The sequence below is a fragment of the Plasmopara halstedii genome (assembly GCF_900000015.1).
Source record: "Plasmopara halstedii genome assembly, contig: Scaffold_2604, whole genome shotgun sequence".
NCBI classification, from domain to species: Eukaryota; Oomycota; class Peronosporomycetes; order Peronosporales; family Peronosporaceae; genus Plasmopara; species Plasmopara halstedii.
The window spans coordinates 71,437-95,602 of record NW_020189511.1 but is presented as its reverse complement, the minus strand read 5'-3'; the positions used below and the strand labels follow the sequence as shown (position 1 = coordinate 95,602).

The window sequence follows — 24,166 nt, the reverse complement described above, 5'->3', positions numbered from 1 at the left end:
TTATAGCTAGCTAATTATGCAAATCGTTGGGAGTTTCATAACTCCTCCTGGTTTACTTCGGTACGACTTAACTTGTTTCCAACACATACTTCATGTCATTCGAGATCAGTAACTAGCTTATATTAAATTAATGACAGAGTAATGATAAGGTGTTGTGTATTTTTTATCTCGTCATCCAATTAACATTTAAAGGCATCAGGGCATGAGTATCCGCACGTTTCATCGCTCGAATAAATGCTGTGTAATCACTACGTAATATGGGTACGTAAGACACTATATAGACCCAAAATGGACGGTTCGAAAATGGGTCAAATGACAAATGGCCTTTCGAACAGATAACATTTCAGGAAAATAAAAAAACTACCAGTTATAGAAACAATTTACCAGATATTTGGAAACTAAAAAATACCAATTGTGTAGTACTTCGAGTATAGTAATGCAATAAAAAGGTCAAGCATACATGTCAACAGATAATGGACGACGCAAACGATGGCAAGTGCCGATGAAAACGAATAGTGCTTGTCGTATCAGCGTTGAAAAAAGGCGCTGGATTGCCTAGTGTTTCATTCGAATGGCGAGCTACAGCGCTCGCGACGTGCAAATATTGCACAAAATGAAGATGTGCAGCGGGGCTGCCGCAGATCTTGCTTAGAGGAAGCTAGGCTAAGGTCACCGAACTTACGTTCTTTACAAGAACCAGTACGAGTGTAGCGGATCGCAATCCGCCACCTCCAAGAGTACTCAAAACCTTAATCAAGGTAAAGACGTTCTTCCGTTCAAAACTGAAAAATATTTACTTGTTTTATTTGCGGCAGGGCCGCCTATATCTGGAGCCTTAGGTTTTCCTAATTGATATAGTAATACCTGATCAATATGGTAAAATCTAATTTATATGCATTACTACTGGCAGTCCTGCCACGCAGTGGCCCCTTGTTACGGTGTAGCCACACCATTGTGAAATTACATCAACTTGTGTAATCTACACCTGTGTACGGTCACACCATCTTGTGTGACCTGCCTTTTCATACAAATGTGCGTATAGCCCCGTTACAAGATGACTTTGGTGACTGCCTGTAGTGTGTATCGCCAAGTCAAGCGGTGTATGGCTGGTCGATGCTAGCGCGACGCTGCACATGACGTATTCCCAAGATAATGGGAAGAGCTACAAGAATATTGCTTTAATAAAAGTGCATTTTTGTTGGTCGTGACACGCATCAATGAAATATGTATTCGACAGTGGACGATAAAATTTTATCAACACTGAAGTCCTTTTTTCAGGTCACGATGAAGCGCAAGACTTGATACAGCTGCTGAGACTTATAATGAAGTGAAAGACGCTGCTTCCGAATTTTCCTCTAAGGAACCTTTGGGCAAGCGACTACAGCATGCGAAGTCCGTTTAAAAGCAACGATAACGCCTTGATAAAAGCATCTGAGTCGGTACAAAAAACTTGGCGAGATGACCACTACTGCACAAGAGTTTGAAGCTAGGATTTAGTGGGAGAAATGCCGACATATTTTAAGATCGCGGTTAAATTCCGCGATGCAGAGAAGAAGTGGCGATAAGCGTGCCGCTTTGTGATCAAATCATTTTACAAGCAAAAGACACGATCACTACAAAGAGGCTGTAAGGCAATCAGCAACATATGAGCATTTCGCGTTAAAAAATCGAGATATTAAGATTGAGCGGTAGAAGGCACGTCTTTGGCTAAAGTATTCACAAATAAATATGGTATCGACTAAGAAGAAACGTAACACCTTTGGCCAAGTTTACGTCAACCCGAATTCTGCTAGCTTTGGCCAAGTGCCAGCTTACCGCTCACCTGATAGATGTGAAAACAGTCTCTTTGAACGAAGAGCTTGAAAGAACACTTTGCATGTCATCGTCTGATGAATTCAGACATTAAGAGCCCCCAGATTGAGTTTGCAAGCTGGAGAGTTGCTATACGAATTGATCAATCGCCTCGTACGTGGAACGATATAATCGATAAATTCATGCTTGGTCTAGGCTGCAAGAAAACACACAGCGTCTACATCAATCGTGATGATCGAGACACGATTTTTTGTACTGTACGTCTATGACCTGTTGCATGCCAAAATGTTTTATGAGACCAAACAAGCGCTCAGTGGCTTTTTTAAATTGGCAAATATGGTCAACTGAATCAAATAATTCGAATTGAAAGTACGTAAGATATGACAGGTGGCACAGTGACTAAACCAAGTTTGCGTTCAACATCGAAGAAGCTTAAGATGAAAACACTATTCTCGTCAAGACGCCGTGAGATTCTGGTCTGAAGTTGACCAAGGTCATATGCAAAGGTGCCTGCAAAATGCCTTTTTGAAATGCTGCAGGATGTCTCATGTATATGATGGTAGACACATCTTCGAATCTTGCAGCAGCAAGGGAATTTCGCGACAGACTTATGCTCATCACGCTAACAATCGGTCAAGCGAGTCTTCAGATGTGCACAAGGCAACAAGCAACATTTTCAAGCGGCAAACGACGCTGGACTTCATGGCTTATTAAATGAAGACTGAGCGGACGACATCACGTCAAGAAGAAACACGAGCAGCTAAACCTCTGTAATGAATAGTGGTGTGTCAGCTCAACGAGCAAAAAGTAAAGATAATGTCATCTACAGAAAGCTGAGCTCATGGCGCTATCAGTAGCTTTGCAAGAGGCTGTATGGCCAAATTTTTACTATATAAGCAAGTCTGATGAGAGGAATCACGAGGAAGCCATCAAGATTATTGAAGATAATAAAGAATTTGTTGCGTTGCCCAAGTATCTTGAGTTTCACAAGCGCACCAAACGCTACTACTTCGTTTGCGTAAGAGTCGAAGACGGTCAAGTTGTGCTCCATTATGTGAACATGCTCGCAGACATTTTGACTGAGCCTGTACCAGCAACGCGCTACAGCATTCTTCGTAAAGAGCTAAAACTCATGCACAAGCAACGGTCGAGTCGAGTGGGAATGCTATCAGAGAAGTGTTTCGACTAGCTGCCGCTTACCCTTAGGTACCAATACTAACCAGTATGAAGATACTTTGTGTGTGTTACTTCCACATGTTGCACTATCTCGGAAGTAACGCAGGTAAAGATACAGTTTAGATACTGCGCAAGAATGAGTAGCGTCGTAGCACTCGTTAAGTAAATAATTTAGAAATTCTATCGTGAGGATGCACTAAGAAAATTTTGGAAGCTTCAGCAGGCTTATAGAAAGAAAAAAGATTCGCAAAGCTAAAGGCTTAGAAATATTCACGTTGCATTTTTCAAACGTGTGCTCGAGTATTTTTTTAGCACCCCTACAAATCACCTAAGTGGTACAACTCACCTTTACCTCCACCGTGGACTTTGCAAATACCACGCCACATCCAGCGACATAACATCTTTCAACTTTGCATCGTGTAATACTGCAATCACGAATACACAAGTCTTTGCTTTTTGTTTGTTCATATCGGTAAACGTAATCCTTACGTTGCATAAGTTCTGTTGACAATGTTTGAAAACTCGATGCACAGAATATCTGGACTGATCTTTTGCTGTCTTAAAATAACACTGAATGTAACCTGACTTAATCAAGGAACGACTACCAGTACGTCTATTTCAAAATCCATAACCATGAAAGAAACTGTGACCGTTACCATGATCCCTGTGTCGTCATTCACACGCATTCTGCTGTGTAATATCAACACTTATCGAAACAGAATCAATTGCCTCTGCCTCGACGTTACCCTCTAAATCGTCTTTCGCGAGTATTAACATGTTATGTAATAGCGTCTGGGTTTTCAAACAATTAGATACACTTCGTCCCACGTTTTCCACAGCATACGTAGATATTGCTTCGAAATAAAATCGTGAAGCTTGAATAATTTCGATTGCTTAATAGTTGATGCCTCGCACCAGTATTTTCAAGCTTGAGGGCCAAATCCCTGTGTGTGATGCCCTAATCGTGCGGCTAGGAATTGATTATGATATCTTATTGAACCACACACACCCTTCTGATGCACAGCCAAAGTAGCAGAATCAATGACAGAGTAGCGTTCAAAACCGTATATGATATATTTACTTCGGTGTTGCCATCCTCTCAACAAAGTAGCTGCCGCAACCAAGCCTCGATTTTATGACACGTTCACCGCCATGACTTCAAAGTGCCCCAAAGTTCTTCGGGTGTAAGTAACTACTTCCATCGAGAGTTCAAGATGAGGGTGGCCCTCGCAAGAAAAGGGCTGCTAGTGCACGTCACGGCCGCGGAGGATGAGATCGAGATAACAGAGACGTGGATCATAAATGAAACCAAGGTATCAGGAATAATAAGCCAAGGTGTTGCACCGGACCATGCGTCGGTCGACAACTTGTGCTTCCAAGGGATGAGTCAAAACAGCTGGCGATACTCTGAGCAGCCTGCAGTCGGAGTATGAGCTGATTTTTTCTGATCGTGGAAAACTTCAGGGACTTCACACCGATCGAGGTCAAGAAAAGATGCTAAGAGATTCAAAGAAGTTGCAAAGAGGGAGGCTACTGAATAAGCGCATTGCGCGCCACTGAAAAAAACGGACATGCGTCCAACAACAAGCATCGAGATAAATGTTGCAGACGGTACGTTGAAGGAATTGGAACGGTGAAGATTATCGCCTTATGCGGATGATGTTTATCCTTGATGGAGGTGCTGCTTATCTCCGAACTTAACAGACTTTTACTTCCATGGATTTTTAAACGTGGATCGAGTGTAAAATTTCCGCGTGCTTCGTGTACCATTTGGGCTAGAACTATGCCATAGCAACCGGGACAAGGAACGGTAAAGCCTACACGCTGGACTGTCAGTAAGTGGAGGCATGACAGGTGAAATACTCGGGAGCTGATAGTCAACGGGATCTATGGCACGCTCGCTTGAAAGATCCAACAAGAATATTTTGAAAAATACTTTGCGTTCTATAAACGGTATGCCTATACTGATACAAGGCATAAAAACCTTGAGTGGTATCTGTATGAAGGAAAAGGAGAGCGTTCCCAGGACACTCTATAACGAAAACATCGCGCGTATTGGAGCTAGTGTACGATGTCGTGATAGGACTCATTAAAATGCTTTTGAAGAGAGGCTAAAAGTACATCTGAACGTTTGTAGATGATTACTCACAATTTGTGGTGCCATACGTTTTGTAGAAGAAAAGTAAGTTCACGAAAAAATCGAGGTGCTCAAAGTACTGTACGAAAATCAACGGAGACCCGCATTAAGTGCCTGCTCGGATAACGGAATGGGTGTCGTTGACAAGACGGTTACAGACTAATACCAGCGGAACGGTATCGTGCACCAACATACGGGTCCATACAGCTCTCACGAATGACTGACAGAACGAATGAGCCGAACGATTATGGAAAGGCACAGAGCATGCTACACTACAAGTGTCTTCCGGCCTGTTGTTGGCAGAAGCGGTCAACACTGCAGTGTACCCAGACGGTTGTTCCCCTAATACAGAGCATCCAGATGCTACCCCGTTTCAGTCAGAATTTAAAGTGAAGCCTAGGATGGATTACCTTCCAGTATTTAGATCATATGCTTACGCGAACGTTGATGATGTGAACAGAACGAAGATCAAAGCTAATAGCTTCAAGAACATGTTTCTTGGGACGTTGAAGACACCAAAAGATATCATATTTACGATTTGGATGACATCAGGGTATTGCTATCGCGATCGGTAAAGTTGGACGAGCGTGATGTGGGCGACATTAACAAATCACATTTAAATTACATGTGACCAAGAATGACAAATAATGCGCAGCACCCGGGTCGACAAAATAACAGCACGGAAAGGATGAGCCTGCGAATGCGCAGAAGAAGGCGCTCCAAACGGTCAAGTAGAGAAGGAGCGACCCGACGTGGGAAAATGTAGGGTCGAGGTGCTCTATTTACTGTTCGCTGTGCGATCCAGGCTGATAATATAAAGAGCATCAGTACGTAAAGATTGCTTGGTATACCGGTCTCCTGCTGAAACGTTGCAGGAAGACTAATTGGTATTCCAACCTCAAGTTAAGCGTTCAAGCGCGCGCGGGCCGATGTTTATGCTGGAGACAAATCAGATTGGGCGCCGAAGAAATTCTAAAAGGAAGTGACAGCCTATCATTCCCAAAGCGTGCAATGGTTGACCATGACGGCTTCATAGCCGAAGCTGTTCTTGCTATCGCAGTTCTGGCTTACGCTGTAAGTATCGGTGAATAACGAGACTTGCCTGTCACATACGTGCAGGCAATGCCTAATGACGAGGCAAAGCAGTGAAGTGAGGCGAATGACGCCGAATCACGATTGCTAAGTATAATGCGTTACGACGCACAATTGGTGGCTAGGATTTAAAGCAAAGATGGCGTGAAACTCACTCTCCGGCGGCCAATATGAACTCAATTCAAGTTGAAATGGCATTCCCTGGTATTTTTTTTACAAAGTGGATCAGATGAATGCTGATACCGCCTTTCTCAACAGTATTCTGTCGGATCGTGTTTTCATGGAGATTCCGCATGGTGTTAACGGAGCTTAAGCCATCGCGTTCCGGTTATGCAATGCTTTATATGTATTCAATCAAGCTGTAAGTGCGTGGAACAAGCCGATTGACTATGTCTTCAAGAAGAACTGTCTCAAAAGTTACACAGCAGAATAATTCGTCTCTGTAAAGAAATTTCAAGAAGGATTTGTACTCGTGCCGACGGAGTGACGAGACTCTAGAGGTCACGGGATGCTACTCGGAATCAGGATGCATAAGTTTCTGCGCAAGGCAACGGGTATTACAACCGAGTCAGCGAAAAAGCACACTGTGGGAGTGTTAAGATTACATCGCTGAATGCGTATGGCTGAAGTTTCAAGGAAAACGGTAACGATCGCAGTTACTGTCGTAGATAGGATATCAAACACAGAAGTGATGGAAGTCGTTCATTGATCTAGACAAGTCAGATTACATTCAGTAAGCTTAGAGGTAGCACAGAGTAGCAAATTAAGAACTAAATATACTAATTTGGCTTCGGTTTGCCATCTTCTCAACAATAAATGAATCTATTGGAAAACTGGTTGTGGTGGTCATTGACGAAGCGAGGGCCGTTTTGGATGAAGTAGGGGAGATAGACGCAGAAAGCAATCAACATTTGACGACTAAGTCGAGCATTCGCACTATCCGATGGCAAGATCGGGGTGGTGGGTGAAAATTTTGGGGTGGTAGCAGATACGAATTCAACAATTTTCTTATACTTTCATGGCAACATTCTCACCTTTCATGCTCACTCACAGGATTGCTGTGTATCGGAAAAAGTATTGTGATGAATTATTGACGAAGGCAGTTACTTTAGTGAACGAAGTCAATCAGGGCGACGACGATGATGTATCGGGACAAAAGAAGATTTTAAGCATCTACATACAAGGCGGTTGTACTTAGGGATGCGGACGAAGCTTGGGACGTGTTGAAGCACATGGGTCGTCCAATATGGTTCAGCACTTTGCTTGTAACGGGGTTACACGTACCCTGGTAACAGGGATGTGTGTCAAACGAGAAAGACATGATGTGACTGCACCCAAATAAGAATACGGTACGTGGCTGGGTAGCCAGTAGTTATGCATGTATTCATATTTTACTATATATATTTAGGAAAATCTATGTTTTTAAAATAGGCGGCTTTGCCTCAGATAATAATAAATAAAGTCAATTTTGCATTTGAACGGAAGGGCTAACTAGCCTTGGGTTAAGGCAATAATTACTCTCGGAGTAAGCGGATTGCGATCCGCTGAAGTCTGACTTGTTCTAAGTATAGAACGAGAGGTCGGTGACCTATCTTACGTTTCCTCAAAGCGTAAAGCTACGGCAGCCCCGCTGCATTACTGGAGGAACCGGAGCGAATGTGCTACATGAAACATCACTTCGTCTTTCTTACTGCAAACAAGGTGATGCTGTGGCTTCCTTCAGGGCCGAAGACATACATCAAAGCCACCATATTTGGCATCGCTTCGATGCTCTGTCGACTGGGAGTATGTCCTTACGTAACGTCGACACTAGCTTCGAAACCAGTCACAAATTTTATGGCCAATATTCACCGTACGTGAAAAGCGGTAGGTATGCTTACCTCAGTATTCACGCATCTGACCCAGTACACACGCTAAGCGCAACGAAAATATGGCACAGAGAAAGAGGTATATTATCACAGAGTATTTAAAATGCTAATCTTGGGTGAATTAGACACCGATGGAATTATTGAAATGGTCGCCTACTTCCCGCAGTGCGCAAGTGGAGATAGATTTGTGTCGTATTCAGAGCCCAGTTATAACAGTAATTACTGCGACGTAGGTATAGAAGGGATGCCATGTTCAGCATACATTCTGTTAAGCTCAGGAATTATGGCATTGAATACATCGGTTAGGCATCGCGACATATTGCGGCACCTACATCCTAATTGATAATCATTAAGGGTAACAGCATTTTAGACTTTAGTTAAAGTGGGAGACCTCAGGATCGTAAGTCATTTGGCTCATTTTCTGTACTACTGAGATTAGGAATGTTCTTGCAAGTACAACTTAGGCCAATCCTAACCCGAGGATATACATAAGTATGCGTTTGCTACGAGACAACTTCCACGTTTTCGGTCTAGAAGACTGACTTACTTTAACCTGTGAAGAAACTCTGCTAACCTTTGTCACGTCGTTACTCGCGAAGAACGCAAGGAATTTCACTGACCACCTCATAAATCAGGCAAATTTGACTCTCGAGTTCACTAAGTTGGTCAGTAGAACGTCTCTTCTGCACGACAAAAATGGCGCGGGAAGATCTGAAGCAAGTTCTATATGTCGCATCGGCCGTCTTAAGCCTATGCCGAATAAGAACAGGATCACTTGTTAATCGACTGTGAAAAGGATCAACCCAACCTTTGATACCCTTTGACACATTTTACGACTAAGTAATGGAACAAGAACTGAATTTACTAATCGCAATCACCGCCAGATACACGGAGACACAGCTTGTATTGCTAGTGCTAACCATCGTGATGGTGGCCTTGGCACTATTATCTTACTTTGTCGTGGCACCTGAGTGCGAGAAACGTCTAAACAAGAAGTACGTAGCAATTGTGCACGCGTCTCCAGAGCTCCAAATACGTAACCAAAAAGTGCACAATTCGCTACATGCACGGAATGGGTTGCGCAAATACAAGTCGCTCGGTGCTGAAGACGTTGAATCTGGCGCTGGCGCTGGCGCCGACAAAGTACAAAGATATAGGGTCCATCGGCGGTTCTCGTACTTGCGACCCTCTCTAGCTAGCGTGTCGTATGGAGTGTCTGAGGCTGTTTTAGCCACTCGACAGGATCGCAATGCTCGACGTCGCAAAAGCGAAAGTGATGCTTTGAAGCAAGCTACCATACAACGTGCGGACATGTTACGTCGTCGTTTACTGCTTCGCAAACTCGAGAAGGAAATTGCTGGCACAGTCAAGGCTAACGAAGAAGCACGAATGGCTAGCAATACCGATGCAGCATATCAAAGGCTATCACATAATACGCTTGATTTGAGTAATGATCGACTCAAGATGCTGCAGGAACATCCGGCTGACTGTGTTGAAGAGCTTACAATCCTTGCTCGAGCACACTCTTCAACGGATATGTCACCATTTGAGATAAATACAAAAATGACGAAGATCAAAGTCGAGAATGTCCCTGAGCTCCACGAAGTCAAGCGGGCGCTAAACAAACTCCATGACGTGCTCAGTTTTTATTTGTCGGTGAACCACCGTGATATGAACAAACTCACGGTTCTTTGCAACTCACTTTTGCAGTTCGACGGGCTGAACAGGTTACGTGCTTTCGAGGCGTCGCGAGACCAAGATGTGCGGGCACTTTCCACCTCTATCATTGAAAAAGCAGTGCCTGCTATATGGCACTGACGATATCTCGTAAATCGTAAAATTGAATGCTGAGGGAACTCATTTTAATCTAGAGGCTGATTATAAAAAGTATTGTGCAAAATCAGAAACTAGATTTTTTCGTTAATGTTCGCGATCGTATTAACCAAACAAAAAGAGTGGCATCTGAGATATATGACTATATTGCAATTATACGTAATCAAGCACTGATCGCATAAATCGACATAGCACACCTGGATGCTTTTTACATTGCGCAAAGTGAACCGAGAATAGAAGAATTAAGCGGACACGTCTTGCTAAATGGTTTGTGAACTTATTAAACTGTTCAAGCGTTTTACACCTTAATATTTGCGCTGGTCATGAACCTTGAAACAGTAAACGTCATTTTGATCCTTGATTGAAAATGAAACGTGTAGCCAACACTTGACGGTGTGCCATACCGGTCGAAAACGATGCGAAATTGAACATTGATATAGATACTCCGAGAAATTAAAATATTTCGCGGCTGTATAGCACTTGTTGTAGTACATATTACAATTGTTTATGTTTTTCTAAACGGTACATATATTTCTAAAATACGCTTAAAATTTGCATTTTCTTTCGATAACCTGATGTGCGCAAGCAGGAAAAAAAATGTACAAGCCATGTTTGAAAGGAAAGAGCAAGCAATCTTCAAGAACAAATAAAGTGAAAGAAATTTGGTCAAAGCTCGAAATCCACAAAGCTAAAAAGCTAAATCGTATACAAGCTAACTACAATCATGAGGTCAGACTTCGATTGTGTAAAAAAATACTTTATGGCTTATTTTAAATCGAAATATTGCTAGGACTTAGCTATCGTGACCAAATAATACAGCGGACAGTTCAGACTTCTCAGCATACCGTAATCACCCCACATAAACAATGCCCCCCAAGTCAAAAATGACTTTACGTAAATGAAAATTAAAGAAGCACCAGATCTATTAAATGGAACGTGTCTATTCGGCTTTTTTCTCGTCTGAGCGGCGCAGTGATCCACCAGAACTTACGGCCGCGGTACTGCAACTGCACAATAAGACACAGAAGTCAGAAAAGCAACGATCGCTATTGCGTTCTGGTGTCGACGCTGACCGAAGACGCGACGAATCGGATAATGACGCTGATCGAAGACGCGACGAATCGGATAATGAGGCTAAACGACACGCTTCTCTTAGACGCCAGGAATTGCATGACATGGCGATAGATTGGATATGCGTTACAAAAGATTTCAAGATAGCTTTTCGAGCGGCAGTTAGGGCTTTTCTGCTTGCATATGGAGCTAAAGCCTTCACTGCTGTGTTGCTGACTATGAGAAAGTGGAGTAGTCTCGAGTATGGCTATACTGATGCAGCAAGGCTATTGCTAAAGCAAGATACACTCCGTTTTGCCTTTTTCGGGGGGAGTCTGGTTGGAATATTTCGAGTTACGGAGCTCGTGGCACGAATAGCTCGAGGCGGTGATCGTGATACTGTCAACTTAGCCATTGCCGGGGCGGTGTCTGGACTAACGTTGCTACTGGACTCGCCTTCAAGACGCAGTACAATTTCGTTGTATATATTTGTACGGATGCTGGACATCGTTTGTCGCCATTTGGTGACAATTGGTGTCATGCCAACTTGGCGGCATTCGACAGAGTTGCTTTTCGCTATAAGCAATGCTGTTCTTATATATGGATTTGTCGTGGACCCAACGGTGTTGTCGAATGTAAGATCCTTAATTGCTGCTTGTTGTGGACAGGTCCAAGCACAACTTTTGTCCTAATCTTATATAATTATTACAGAGCTACTATCAGTGGATTTGCCGAATCGGGGCTGTTACTGACCACGGACTGGAATATGTCATTCGTTGTCGCATGCGTGGTGAGCTTGATGTCCATGGTCACCAGCTTCCGTTCCGTCTCTGTCAGCCCCACTTACACACGTACGTTGATGTTGTAAGTCAAATCATTTTGACATTATTGTCAATGTTTATCTTTTTGCCATCAGAGAATCGTGCATAACACATGCCGTTAAAAATTGGTTTCATGGGTTCGGGAGGTCAATGCAAATTTATTTACCTGTGCACTTTCTCCCTGCGATATTATTACGTTATCAACAAATGAAGAGAGCACCAGTGGCTACAATTGCTCGAACTTCATATGCAGCGCTTCGTTCATCAGCATTTCTTACGTCCCACCAGGTTAATAGGCTGTAAAAGTCGCAAATAAACAGAGCGCTGACGTTGAATGTTGTCCAGACGGTGGTGAAGCTTGTCATCTGCACAGCTCGCAAGGCTTTCCATAAAGACTTTATCGCAACAAGTCTGGTCGCTGGAGTAAGTAATGCATCGGCTGTATCATCAATATCTCTTCCCCAGAATGACATTGACTTGACCATCACATCTATTTACCAGGTTGCAACAAGTGGAGCCCTCTACTTTGAGCATACAAAGCGTCGATTTGAGCTCATGTTGTACTGCTTTCCACGTGCACTTGAAATTGTGTGGAGGCTTTTGAAACGCCATGGTCTTGTACGCTATGTGAAACACAGTGAAGTTGTTTTATTCTGCCTCTCGATGTCACTCATTATGTCCAGCCCCGCACTTTGTTTTAAGCCAACGTATCTCCGCATATTGCGTTTCATTTTTGGCGGAGATATCATATGAGATCTTCAAATTTTACGCATGTGCCCAATTCCTATCTCTCGGCAGCTAAACTCATTTTTGAAGGGTCACAAAAAATTTAGTGAACAGTCGCTTTTATTTATTAAGTCTAAAAACAGGATCACTAACGGTATTAGTCTACTCAAATATCCATCGCTTTTTCTTTTGTCTCTTCTACATTTACATCATATTTTGGCAGTGCACATAAAGTAGACCCACGATATTACTGCTCTCTCAGCAAAGTAATATTGCCGCTATGTATACCGTGACGCCTTCCCTCACACATTGTGATAAAATTAACCTGGAAACTTGGCTGAGTAAGGACCCAATAAGTTTTAAGTTTCGCGAACCTACTCACTCACGTAATCAGCAGCTAAGATATCTTGTCAAATGTGTTATAGCGCTTCCAGACGTGCCACATGCACCAAAGGTGTCCCGTATCATTTCGCTCAACGACAAGAAAGGTTTCCTGTCTCGATATGCAAGCCGTCGACAAAATCTGTTCCAGCAAACGTTTTCGACACACCAACCCATTCGTGATGCTCAAAGCTTTTACAGGATCCTCATGAATTGATTTACGTTAGACTGAAGCTGAACACGCTTCTGAGTAAAGCTGTATCAGTCTGAAAGACATCTTTCTCGTTCTAGCAAACGACCAACCCAAATGTGACGCTTGAGCCATTTTTCTCTCGTCTGAGGCTGAATACGCTTTTCAGTAAAGGTGTATCAGTTTTAGACGTTTTCTGGAGTATAAATGAATAAGCGGCAACATTCAGAAGTGAGTTAGCGTAGTACATTTCACGTTAACTTTATAACTGTGACAGCTCGAACCTTGCAAATAAAGTTCACGTACAACTTTCTTATCATCATATAGGCATTCTACATCACCAGTATATATCCAACAGAACAGATATTTCACTATATCGTATCGTTTGTCACGGTCGAGTTTGACCAGCTGCTACAGCACAAATACTGTGAATCAGCTCTCGTGGTTAAATAAATCGTTAGGCTTACGCACGCCGTCTATTTGATAATTTCTAAATTGTTTGCAGTATCGAACTGAGCGTCAAAGACTGAAAGGTGAAGCACTCAACCATTCTTTCACTGAAAGGTAATCTTACATTTTTTCATTCTAGATGTTCTAATAGTGCTGCGCCTGTCGGTCTGCAGAGATGACATCCATAAAGAGCATAAATTTGCCGGCAAGATTGGTTTTTGGTCGTTTGCGTTAGATACTGCTGTATGAAAACCGCGTCAAGGGGACAGTGTAATGAGAAACCTCACTGTGATCTTGGCTTCTTTGCCTCAATCTGGTGGCTCAGTTGCGCAAGGGGGCACTGCTGATTGCGGTGGTTACAAGTAACGATGTGTCTGTTATAAGCTGCATGAATAAGCAGCCGAAAATTGAAAGGTCTTGTGTAAACTAACAAATATCATAACAGAGAACTTGTGACAATCAAAAAATATCCTTTTAAAGTGGAATTGTGAAAAACGTACAATATAGGCGGAAATATAGACTCCTGTTCATCAGAAATTTTTCCAACACTCCACAGAAGCACAATATAGAAGTATTGCTGGTACTTTGCATAAATCGCAGGAAAGCAGGCTCTATTTAAATAGTGTGATTCTATTTATATATTTATTATAAAGCTCCCTCATGATTCTATGCAAAATGAATTTAAACAATCGTATCTAAGCGCATTGAGCCTTATACTATACAGCGATCACTCATGAAACAAAAGCCTCTTCTGCAGCTGTCACTCTAACTGGCATCATTTATTTCAGCTGGGTATCGTTACAGATCTTACACACCAGTAACGACAGGTTTCTTCCGCATCTCGTTTCGCAACAGATCTCTACTTGGAAGCACTATACTATACATTCACGCAGAAGGCTCGCGACTTTGAAAAACTGTTAATATTACGGAATAGATTATATTGAGCACCGAACTAAATCCTTAGGTAGGCATCAAATTCTACGATTTCAATCCTCTATTTGAAAAAGCCAGTATGGGTACATTTTGATGTTGAGCACAGTATAGTCCGCATACATATTTCTGTCGGCTGTGCGATGTGTATATTGCAAGAAAATGCCTTTTGGGCTGTAAACATACGGACTACATGCAAGAAATCTGCTCATTTTGATAGAGCGTCGGGAGTAAATCGGAACGAGTGTCTCAACAAAGGATTCCGAATATCGAGATCATCGGCACTTATTAATGTTTGGACTAAGCTTGATACACAAGTTGGTATAACAGCGTACTGTACTGTAGAAGTGTCGAGCCGTTTTACCAACTGTTTTGATAACAGATTGCGCTACAAGGTAACCCTAAAAATTGCCTCTCTCCGTCCAGGAAAGACCAGTTTTCTACGGTGTCGATCAGCCTCTGGCCGTACCAATGCCGTCCCCTCCGTTCAAGGCTACCGTTCCTGTCGCAAGCAACTCGTCCAGCATACCAAAGACCATTCCGGACGTTGTTCAGATTTGCAAAAGCGTGAGCGACGAATCGTCAACGAGTGCTTACGACTCGACTCTAGAGCAAGCAGAAGGAGCTGATACAGCTAACGAGCTGGAGCAGTATCAACATTCTGTCTTAAGTGAGCCTGACGTTTGCGAGAAGGGCGAAGTCGAGCCTGAAGAAGCTGGTGAAGCTGAAACGGAGGAGACTGAAATCTTGAAGAACGAAGAATTAGAGACTGATAAGAAGGAGGCGTCTGTGACCGCTAACGTTGATCTGAACAAGAAGAGTTTTGCTTGTGTCATACAAGACGAGATCGAGCCGAAAACTCATAGCTGTAAGTCGGACCAGCAGGAGCAGGAGCAAAAGAAACCGATACCATTGACTCATCGACCCGGTTCTAGAAGTGCCCAATCAAGTCGCCCATTCGTTCCATTGGCATCAAAAAGCTGGCGTGTGCGAGCCATGCAGTCTAATACACAAATAACACGCCTCATGAAGGCAGCACTGCTTCAAACGCTGCTTCACGCCATTCGAACAGGCTCGGTAGAAGGCGTCAAGGTCGCAATCGAGCGCGGAGTGCAGGTGCTTTACCTGGATAGTCGGCAGCGCAACCTCGTCATGCTCGCTACTAAATGCGACACGGAGTCGCGTTTACGCATTGTTATTATCCTGCTTGACGCTGGATGCGATATGAACCACAAGGATCAGCTTGGCTGGAGCTGTTTGCATTACGCCTGGTACGTGCACGGAAAATGGTTTTGTAAATATTTACCAACCATCTTTATCTCACCAATTCATCTGCCTCAACTTCAGTGCTAGCGGAGCCAACGATGTTGCGGCAGAACTCATTCGCCGAGGGGCCAGTGTAGAGTTTAACCCCTACGGATATGGCCCGGAAGACTTTAATATACCTAAAGTAGCTCGTGCTAAAAGTTTGCTGCAGCACACGGAGCAGCTTCAGCACGAGCAGAATGTCTTTGCGGCATGGACGTACTTCCGCCGTCAAGCTGAAAGAGATGGATACAGCGTCAAATGTAAACCGGTGTGTGGATAAATTTCGTAAATGCACTATGTACACAACTAACATGATTCATACTTGCTGCAGAATTGCAATCTTGGGAAGCCTTTGAAAATCACATTTCAAGCACCTGTTGGTCACAGCCCACTCGATCGCATTCGTGTCGTTGATATGAACTCAGACGTGGCTTTATGGCTGCAAGTGTCGAAAACGTTTAATATTCCTCCAGGTGATGTTGGCACAATCACCCTGGACGTTGAGACGCTCGACCGTCCGTCGCTGTATCGGATTGTCTATGAGAAATATGAGCCTACGCCTATTCAGCTACCAGCCACTGTTGCTGAAAGTAATTTGTGTGTCAAGAATCTCGACACGGGAACCACAGTTTCTGTGGGAAGTGTAAACACCCTTGTTCTTAAGGAGCTTGAAAGTTCCCGATTAGCAAGAAAGTCGACCAGGCTTTCCAGCTCTGCAAGGTGAGCCGCCATTCTCTTCACATGCTGGGGTTTGTAATGTTTCACGAGTGCCTCATTGTTTCCTAATTGTTTCTTTTACGCAGACCAGCTCCAAAGTCGGACAAGGTTAACAAAGTCATGCGAAGAGGGTCAACAACGTACGTTTAATGATGCAGTGTGTTGTTTTTCGTGCTCATTCGCGATATTTTAAACAGTCGTGCTCGAGAGATCGCAGAGGGCGTGTGTGAATCCAGTGTGGCAGAGGATGAAGAAACGGAATTTTCAGTTGAGGAGACAATTACGACACAACCAGTAGCCGAGCATCCAGCGGTCACAAGTATTACTGGCGTGTACAGGATTGTAGCAATGGGGGCTGTCAGTGTCTCGACGCTTAAAACGGCGAAAGCAAATGAGTATGAAATCACGATCAATCGCAAGGGACCCCTTGGACTCCAACTGGTACGCTTACCTATAAAATGTATGTTTTTGAATAGGGATTCTTACGCTGTTTTTGTCGTGTGCTTGTAGGCTCCGAAGATTGAAAGTTTGAAGCAATCACCGCGTCTTATTGTGAGCCGCAGTAGGGGTCAATCAGCAGCTGTTAATCCGGGTGATTGCCTCGTCGCCATCGGCAATGCTAATATTGAACACGCTGGTCTCAAGCACACTTTGTGGGCCTTAAACGATGCAAAACGGCCTTTAGTGTTGCGATTTCGACGTGGTAACGCCAAGGAGAAAAGAAGTCTTTTTAAGACTGGACTGTCGAAGATTACTGGACCTCGTAGGCAGTCCGTTATTGCAGTCTAGTCCTGAGACTTTATTTGCTCTATTGTTTTCAGTAGGAAGTATTGACAAATATTATGAGATCTCCGCGCAGTCATAGATTGATTGATCTTCAAAAGTTAAACATAATAACCGCCATGAATTATATCGGAGGCTTTCGGTCTGAAAGATATCGCAGTGGCGTAAAGTTAACTAATAACAGCTAAGCACACGAAAAGATGAACGCTGGAGTATCGATATCTCTACCTCACGCATTTGAGCGGGCCAAACACCGATCCCATCAGTGTGTGCGTTAATTACCTTGGACTCGAATAGTCAAAGCCTTTGAGGGCGAGGTGTGCACGGCAACTTTGTACGGGGAACACCCCATTGTTTGTCAGGTGATTTGATGCAAATGTGAACTTTTCTTTGACTGAGCTCCTATTTTTCAAAAGCCAATATTGTTTATATAGCCCTAAGATTTTGACAGATAGATTGAAATATGCTGAGCAACCATATTAATGAGAGTAGTCGGTAAGGGATGGAATCCAGAATGGAGAAGTTTGGGGGACAATGCGTTAGATAAGGTTATCTTATCATGGATAGTAAATCAGATATATGTTATTCAGCTTTACCTTTTAGGTATTTGATTAGGCATATTTGGGACGGCAGGTTAATACATTCTCTCTGCGTTGGATAACGTATGTCTTAGTGGCAATGCTTCCTCTGTGCGAGGTGCACAACAACTCGTTCGCAGAAGTAGAATCAAAATTTGATACTTCTAAACTGAGGTATGGAATGCATGTCGAACGGATGTTGTCATAGCATTACAAATGTCGGTCATCAACACAGGATTACATAGTTAGTCACTTGCAAGGTTACGTAATGTATATTTTAACGCAATGTGCAAATGGTGCATAAGAACATCGCTTCTTTCAATAGGTAGTACTCAAAATTTTAAGCTCGTTATTTGAAACAACGTCAAGGTGCTGCCACTATGTCTATTATTTGACTCCTTAAATTGCTTCAATGAGCTAAATGCGCGTATACCTATCTACCTGCTAAGGCTAGCAACTGCATGATGCGATCTAGTCGCGGTGAGTACCTCAAAAGAAGCAAAACTTACCAGTCGTAAAGCTCCGGTTCTTGTGTTTTGAGAACTCACGTCATCAAAAATACTTGGAATTGCCCAGCATCTCCATGGGAACTTCTACCTCTTCACGCTTGCGAAGATTCTTTACCTTCACCGCACCTTTTTCAATTTCTGCTTTACCAATGATTACAGCATATGTGCTACCGCAGCGTTCAGCCGCCTATCCAGCACAACAATCACAAGAAAAGTTTGAACAAGATAATAACACTCGTGTCATAAAAGCCTTAACATTACCTTCATCTGCTTCCTTAAGCTTCCTCCTCCGTGACAAAAATGAACACTTGATCCATGCCGGCGAAGACGCTGACATTACAAACCCAAATAACGCGTGAGTAAGCCGCGAAGTCAAAAAATGATGTTACTTAAGATAACCTGTGCAAGACGCATAGCTTCTTCAATCACTCCAACTGAATCGGCCGTAAGCACGGGGACAACCTGATAGAACAGAAATGAGCTCTAAGACTATTTTTCTCTTGCGCTTAAGCTTGGCAAACCGAAACAGAGGGCTTCACTTGAGACGGCGTATCGCGGAGCAAAAGTAGTCGATCAATACCGGCCGCCCAGCCAACACAAGCAGTCATCGGGCCTCCTACCGACTCTGCTAGACCATCGTAGCATCCACCAGCCAAGACAGCAATACCTCCGTCAGGTGCTTTGTTGACGTCGTGGGCATCAGATATTGGACTTTCAACAAATTCAAAGACGGTGCTACTATAATAATCCTGTCAATTTGGCACACAAATGAGTTGATTTATACTTTGATAAAGGCTACAAAACAAGTGTCGTACGAGCCCTCTGACAAGACGAGTATTTTTTTGATATTGAATACTCAACGCGTCCAAGCCACTTAAAACATTGTCAAAGCGCTAAAATTGCATATCCAAGGGCTGAGTTCACTGCACATCGACAGAACATTTTTAAGAATTTATACTGCACCTTATTGGATTCATCTGAGAGATAATCACAAAGTAGTGGGGCGTTTGCAAGAATTTCCTGATCAGACTCATTCTTGGAGTCCAAAATCCGAAGCAAACTTCCTCGCTCAAGACTACACAAAAGCAACAAAACAGTATGATATAGAATCTGTCGAAGTAATTACAACCCGACGAACCGGCTGACGCTATCTGGTGAAAGCTTGTCCTTGCACTGAGAAAAAAAGTTTTTTAGTGCATTTCGATATCTTTCACGACTATTACGACAGAAACGAGTCTCGTGAGATTCAAGTTAGTTTAAACTCTGATTTAGTGGAACCTTTCAGAGTCGCCAAGAGAATTTAACTCCAACGTGACTTTGTCTTTTAAGCCCAGGGCATCCAAGGCATCTGCAGCCATTGCAATCACCTACAAGAATGATAACATGAGCATTGCATTATCATACTCCATTGGCGACTGTAACACAAATCTTTAGATTATTGACCTCAGTATCTACTGACGGCCCCAAAGAGCCTACATATTCCACACCTGGCATTGATGCCTTAGGGATATCAACTGCGACGAACAAGGTCAGTATTATGATGAACGTACCGAACTGCTGGAACTCTCTGTACCTTCCACGCTGGGGACGCTCGTATCTGTATGAGATATCTCCATGCTAAATACCACTTTTGACGATAAAATATTGCAGCAATTACGCACCGAAACATGCTACCCGAGTACGAGATTTTTTGAGGCAAAGAATTCATCAAATTATTGCTCACGAGAAAACGTAATACGCCTGTGATCATGTCGTCGCTTAATCAGCTTATCACCTTAAAGCCAATGCACAGCTTAACAAGATACCAGCAGTGCCTTCAGGTCTAAGCGTAATACTTCTGCCAGAGTAATCGCGAAACGTGTACATTTCCTGCAAAAGAATAGTCAAGTGCTTCCATTTTTCACCCCTAACTCAATTCATTCAATATCTACCTTCATGACGACGTCCGAGCTGTCGCCCAACGTTCGCATGTACAGATCCGTGTGCTCTAGCACCGGCGTTTGAATCTGTGAGTATTTGTTAGCTGATCGCCGCGGGTAGAATCATCTGAAAGGCGTACGCACTGATAGAAATCCATAGCGCTCAACCGTACGCTGCAACAAACGCAGCACCTCACGGTGCTGCTGCGACTCGCTAAACATCCAATCTCTCATACCTCGCACACGATTGATGATCTTGGCTTTAGATGCAACCGCTAGCCAGCGACACTTCTCGCTTGTCCATGCAGGCTTCGCTCTCAGCCCAAACATTTGCGACTTCCTTTTTTTTCCTTACTAGATTTTAGCAAATTAATGAAAAATAAAGAAGAGCTAGACAAGGCGATGAATTCAGGACAGGCAGAACAAGTAGCGCAGTCCGTGCCAAGCCCGTCCACCGAGCCTATCTCTCCTCGCGACATCAAACTTGTGCGCCATACGCGAAGATGCAACGGGCGCGAGGTCTGCTCGTGTATGTTGCGTGTGGAAAGCGCGTATTTTCAGAGAAATCTAGTCGGAAAAGCTGCCGCTAAGAAACGTTTAAGGGATGCAGCTGTCGTGCCAGTAGCTGTGAAGAGCAGAAAAAAAGGTTATCGAAAAGTCACTCACATTCAGCAGCTTAATTATGAGCTAAAGCTGCATATCGCGATGTTCCTGTCGCCAGTAGGGCTTAGTAGACTCGGTCAGGTGTGTGCAGTGTGACGAAGCGAAATGCTCTGCGTTATTGATATGTGCCGTGTCTTTTTGGCAGACAAACAGTTCATTGAAGCGTGACGTAAATTTTATGGCCAAGCAGGTCGTGGGGAAGTTTCTTGCTCAGGCGACACCATATAACTTACTGAAGCAGATTGAACCAAAAGCAATGGAGTCTTGGTCGCAATTGATGCACAATCAAATGAGATGCGTACACAAGATGTTTGTCTACTACACGGGTTACAAAACCGGTCTAATGAGGCAGCAATTTCCGCAATGGGCTTTCGGTGTTGTTGATGTAGATCCAAACGAGCCACACAGAACTATTTTGCCAAACACGTGGACGTTTTTCGGACACAGCCCGTGGATTCGACGACGCGGCAACGGAAAAGATGGAGAATGGAACCTCACCAAGAAATATGCAACGAAGAAAGTACCAACTGACTTCGTGGCGAATGTGAAAGCGTGGGCAAGCTCGTTGCGGCCAGGATCCATGCTTACGACCGCAGTAAGCTGCCTTATCTAGCTTGATTGTGTTCTATTGCTTTATACTTGTGCCATCTATGATAGTATCAGAATGCAGGCTCAACGGAACCAGCGTGGTGGGAGGCACAAGCTTGGTATATCTGGCGTGGCGATGGCAAGCAGTGTGAGTATTTCGTTTATGCTTCGTTTTTTATATGGTGGACAAGATCAAACGGTTTAGTGTGCCATGATGTCGTTTGCATTAGGCCCTGCAAATGTGTACGACCCCGAGACAAATACTTGCGTACGAGTTCATCCAGATGATTTACTTGATCACTTTCGGGTGAGTCTTACGTTAAAATCGGAATGATTTTCTAATGCGGCTCACATTTTGATTGAGACAGACCCACCCTATGCACGTAGTTGACGTGTCAACCAAGCCTGGATCCCTATGCCAACGATGCGCAAATCAGAAAAGAACATTCAAGTATTGTCACTTGGATAAAGGTCACCCAATGTTGTAGTGCTAAGCGCACCCTCATGTGTATTGCTTACAGGCTCTAGAAATGTATTGTACTTTCGGCAATGATAAATATTGCTGTCTACCGTAAATTCTTTTATTAACATAAGCGTCTGTATCCAGCAATAACTAGCTTATATTTCTATCGCAATTTGCTGCCAAAAAAACCTCCCTGATAAAATACACTCAGATGGCTAGCCAATCTAGTTCCCTCAATTTACAAAGTGTTTAATTTGATTCTAGCTTAAAATTATTATAAATTATTATGTTGTATTATATTATATTATATTATTATAAATTATTATGTTGTATTATATTATATTATATTATATTATTATAAATTATTATATTGTATTATATTATATTATTATAAATTATTATGTTGTATTATATTATATTATATTATTATAAATTATTATATTGTATTATATTATATTATTATATAGATCAAATTATTATAAATTATATTATCTAAGAACTATATTTTGACGAGTGCCATCACTATTATCCTTACCGAAAACTTTTAATACTTCTAATCTTCACTCAAAAGTTGAGCGTACTTCTCTTGTTGCTAAAGTTAAGACTCAAGACAGCGCATTATCAGTGACACATAGTGAACATTCGCCGCATCAGGAGCTCCCCCTCCAACTAGTCAGTTCCATGAGCTCTCATCGCGCCAAAGCTACTTCCATACCTGCTTCTGTAAGCGTATGATAATAAAACAAACGTGACGCTCATGGTCGATTTCGCGACGGCCTTGTTGGTTTAGATAGCGAGGTGCTCTCTAATGACTATACTTCAATGCGGTAATACGACGTTCGGGAATCTTCAAAACCAAGTTTTACATCTATTTGCGAGATTCACGTTGGTGCCTTTGACTGTTATCAATGAGTGCAGTATGTAGCACATTTTTTGCTATTACACGGCTAAGTTGAGCTTTAAAGTTGACGGCTGTCAGATAGTTTGCTTTGTCAAAGTGCCTTTTATATTTAAATTGCAATTGTAGTTTTTGAACATTTTACGACATTCGTTCGGGATCTGAAAGATACAAATCATTTTCTCAGATTAAACCCTACACCTACACCCTCAAGGGGTGATACTGTTAGAGATTCTTACTTTAGCGGCAGTATTGATTTCGCAGCAAATGGCTGAAAGGTACATTGATGTCGAAGGCTTTGAAGCATACGAGGACAACGATGGTCAGGAGCTGACGCTTCAGAAACTAGTAAGTGCATCAGTGGGCGACGCTTTTGACGCCTGGTTACGCCTTGTGTGGCTTGGCCACGGATCAACACTCCAATCTGGTGAAGGTCGCGGGCTCGTGGGTCACAGACGTTCCTTCTCGCTTGGAGTTGAGGAAAAAATCCTTTCAGCTGGATTGCCTGACAACTCTGATCGAATTCCTACGTTGCGGTTCAGTATCCAGAAGAGTGGTGTGCTAATGCTTAGCAGCCACGTGGCTCTAGTGCAGTTCGTAGCCGACCGCACAGCGTCTCCCTCGCATCCGAAGACGCTTATAATCTGGAGTTGTAAGTTCGTCCCAAGCACTGCTGGTGGTGTCTTGTTTTGCGGTGGTTTTTTCTCTCGAATGATGATTAAAAGCGTCTTGTCAAGCTCGCTAGAGGAGATTGAAGCGTCATTCCAGCCAAAGTGACATATTTTGAACAATTTATCAGACTCGAACACTCAAGTTTATTACTGTTATTGTCGTATCTTATACTTTCACGAATTTATTGCTTTGCAACTTGCTAGATTTAGTGCCATATAGCAGGCACTGCTTTTTCAATGATAGAGTTAGAAAGTGCCCGCACATCTTGGTCTCGCGATGCCTCGAAGGCCCGTAGTCTGTTCAACCCGTCGTGCTGCAGAAGAGAGTTGCAGAAAACCGTGAGTTTGTTCATATCACGGTGGTCCACCGACAGATAAAAACTGAGCACGTCATGGAGATTATTTAGCGCCCGCTTAACTTCGTGGAGCTCTGATGCAGTCTCCACTTTAACTTTCGTCATTTCCGAATTAAATACAGTCGATGGTGTAGCAGTTGAGGACTGTGCTCGAGCTAGGACTGTAAGCTCCTCGACACAGTCCGCCGGGTGTTCCTGTAGCATCTTGAGACGATCTACACTAAGTTCCAGCGTATTGTTTGATAGA

At 43.1% G+C, this 24,166-nt stretch overlaps 11 protein-coding genes across 11 annotated transcripts; 7 read left to right on the top strand and 4 right to left on the bottom strand.

Moving 5' to 3' along the window:
- Nucleotides 1–3,296: 3,296 nt before the first annotated feature.
- Nucleotides 3,297–3,484, bottom strand: PHALS_04364 (uncharacterized protein; the record flags this gene model as incomplete). Its single annotated transcript, XM_024718466.1, has 2 exons — nt 3,297–3,305; nt 3,335–3,484. The coding sequence occupies 2 exons, from the start codon at nt 3,482–3,484 to the stop codon at nt 3,297–3,299; spliced, it is 159 nt and encodes a 52-aa protein (XP_024583862.1).
- A 279-nt stretch (nt 3,485–3,763) lies between these two features.
- PHALS_04363 (uncharacterized protein) lies at nt 3,764–4,021 on the top strand (the record flags this gene model as incomplete). Its single annotated transcript, XM_024718465.1, has 2 exons — nt 3,764–3,832; nt 3,890–4,021. The coding sequence occupies 2 exons, from the start codon at nt 3,764–3,766 to the stop codon at nt 4,019–4,021; spliced, it is 201 nt and encodes a 66-aa protein (XP_024583861.1).
- A 3,139-nt stretch (nt 4,022–7,160) lies between these two features.
- Nucleotides 7,161–7,415, top strand: PHALS_04362 (uncharacterized protein; the record flags this gene model as incomplete). The annotated part of the gene is made up of 2 exons (XM_024718464.1): nt 7,161–7,177; nt 7,271–7,415. The coding sequence occupies 2 exons, from the start codon at nt 7,161–7,163 to the stop codon at nt 7,413–7,415; spliced, it is 162 nt and encodes a 53-aa protein (XP_024583860.1).
- Nucleotides 7,416–8,928: 1,513 nt separating this feature from the next.
- PHALS_04361 (uncharacterized protein) lies at nt 8,929–9,903 on the top strand (the record flags this gene model as incomplete). The annotated part of the gene is made up of 1 exon (XM_024718463.1): nt 8,929–9,903. One exon carries the CDS (start codon nt 8,929–8,931, stop codon nt 9,901–9,903), a length of 975 nt encoding a protein of 324 aa, XP_024583859.1.
- A 944-nt stretch (nt 9,904–10,847) lies between these two features.
- PHALS_04360 (Uncharacterized conserved protein) lies at nt 10,848–12,490 on the top strand (the record flags this gene model as incomplete). The annotated part of the gene is made up of 6 exons (XM_024718462.1): nt 10,848–11,603; nt 11,680–11,819; nt 11,885–12,077; nt 12,135–12,212; nt 12,291–12,407; nt 12,473–12,490. 6 exons carry the CDS (start codon nt 10,848–10,850, stop codon nt 12,488–12,490), a joined length of 1,302 nt encoding a protein of 433 aa, XP_024583858.1.
- Nucleotides 12,491–13,271: 781 nt separating this feature from the next.
- Nucleotides 13,272–14,067, bottom strand: PHALS_04359 (uncharacterized protein; the record flags this gene model as incomplete). Its single annotated transcript, XM_024718461.1, has 6 exons — nt 13,272–13,282; nt 13,371–13,494; nt 13,558–13,576; nt 13,661–13,671; nt 13,904–13,962; nt 14,037–14,067. The coding sequence occupies 6 exons, from the start codon at nt 14,065–14,067 to the stop codon at nt 13,272–13,274; spliced, it is 255 nt and encodes an 84-aa protein (XP_024583857.1).
- An 870-nt stretch (nt 14,068–14,937) lies between these two features.
- PHALS_04358 (FOG: Ankyrin repeat) lies at nt 14,938–17,356 on the top strand (the record flags this gene model as incomplete). Its single annotated transcript, XM_024718460.1, has 7 exons — nt 14,938–15,737; nt 15,814–16,042; nt 16,106–16,494; nt 16,578–16,631; nt 16,689–16,932; nt 17,002–17,254; nt 17,316–17,356. 7 exons carry the CDS (start codon nt 14,938–14,940, stop codon nt 17,354–17,356), a joined length of 2,010 nt encoding a protein of 669 aa, XP_024583856.1.
- A 1,048-nt stretch (nt 17,357–18,404) lies between these two features.
- On the bottom strand, nt 18,405–20,610 carry PHALS_04357 (Histidyl-tRNA synthetase; the record flags this gene model as incomplete). The annotated part of the gene is made up of 13 exons (XM_024718459.1): nt 18,405–18,548; nt 18,623–18,691; nt 18,761–18,823; nt 18,883–19,110; nt 19,177–19,254; nt 19,325–19,436; nt 19,500–19,577; nt 19,640–19,728; nt 19,805–19,958; nt 20,023–20,101; nt 20,167–20,230; nt 20,293–20,367; nt 20,425–20,610. 13 exons carry the CDS (start codon nt 20,608–20,610, stop codon nt 18,405–18,407), a joined length of 1,419 nt encoding a protein of 472 aa, XP_024583855.1.
- Nucleotides 20,611–20,652: 42 nt separating this feature from the next.
- Nucleotides 20,653–22,059, top strand: PHALS_04356 (uncharacterized protein; the record flags this gene model as incomplete). The annotated part of the gene is made up of 6 exons (XM_024718458.1): nt 20,653–21,024; nt 21,089–21,538; nt 21,601–21,679; nt 21,762–21,838; nt 21,900–21,982; nt 22,053–22,059. The coding sequence occupies 6 exons, from the start codon at nt 20,653–20,655 to the stop codon at nt 22,057–22,059; spliced, it is 1,068 nt and encodes a 355-aa protein (XP_024583854.1).
- A 1,100-nt stretch (nt 22,060–23,159) lies between these two features.
- On the top strand, nt 23,160–23,669 carry PHALS_04355 (uncharacterized protein; the record flags this gene model as incomplete). The annotated part of the gene is made up of 1 exon (XM_024718456.1): nt 23,160–23,669. The coding sequence occupies one exon, from the start codon at nt 23,160–23,162 to the stop codon at nt 23,667–23,669; it is 510 nt and encodes a 169-aa protein (XP_024583853.1).
- Nucleotides 23,670–23,769: 100 nt separating this feature from the next.
- PHALS_04354 (uncharacterized protein) lies at nt 23,770–24,123 on the bottom strand (the record flags this gene model as incomplete). The annotated part of the gene is made up of 1 exon (XM_024718455.1): nt 23,770–24,123. One exon carries the CDS (start codon nt 24,121–24,123, stop codon nt 23,770–23,772), a length of 354 nt encoding a protein of 117 aa, XP_024583852.1.
- Nucleotides 24,124–24,166: the final 43 nt, after the last annotated feature.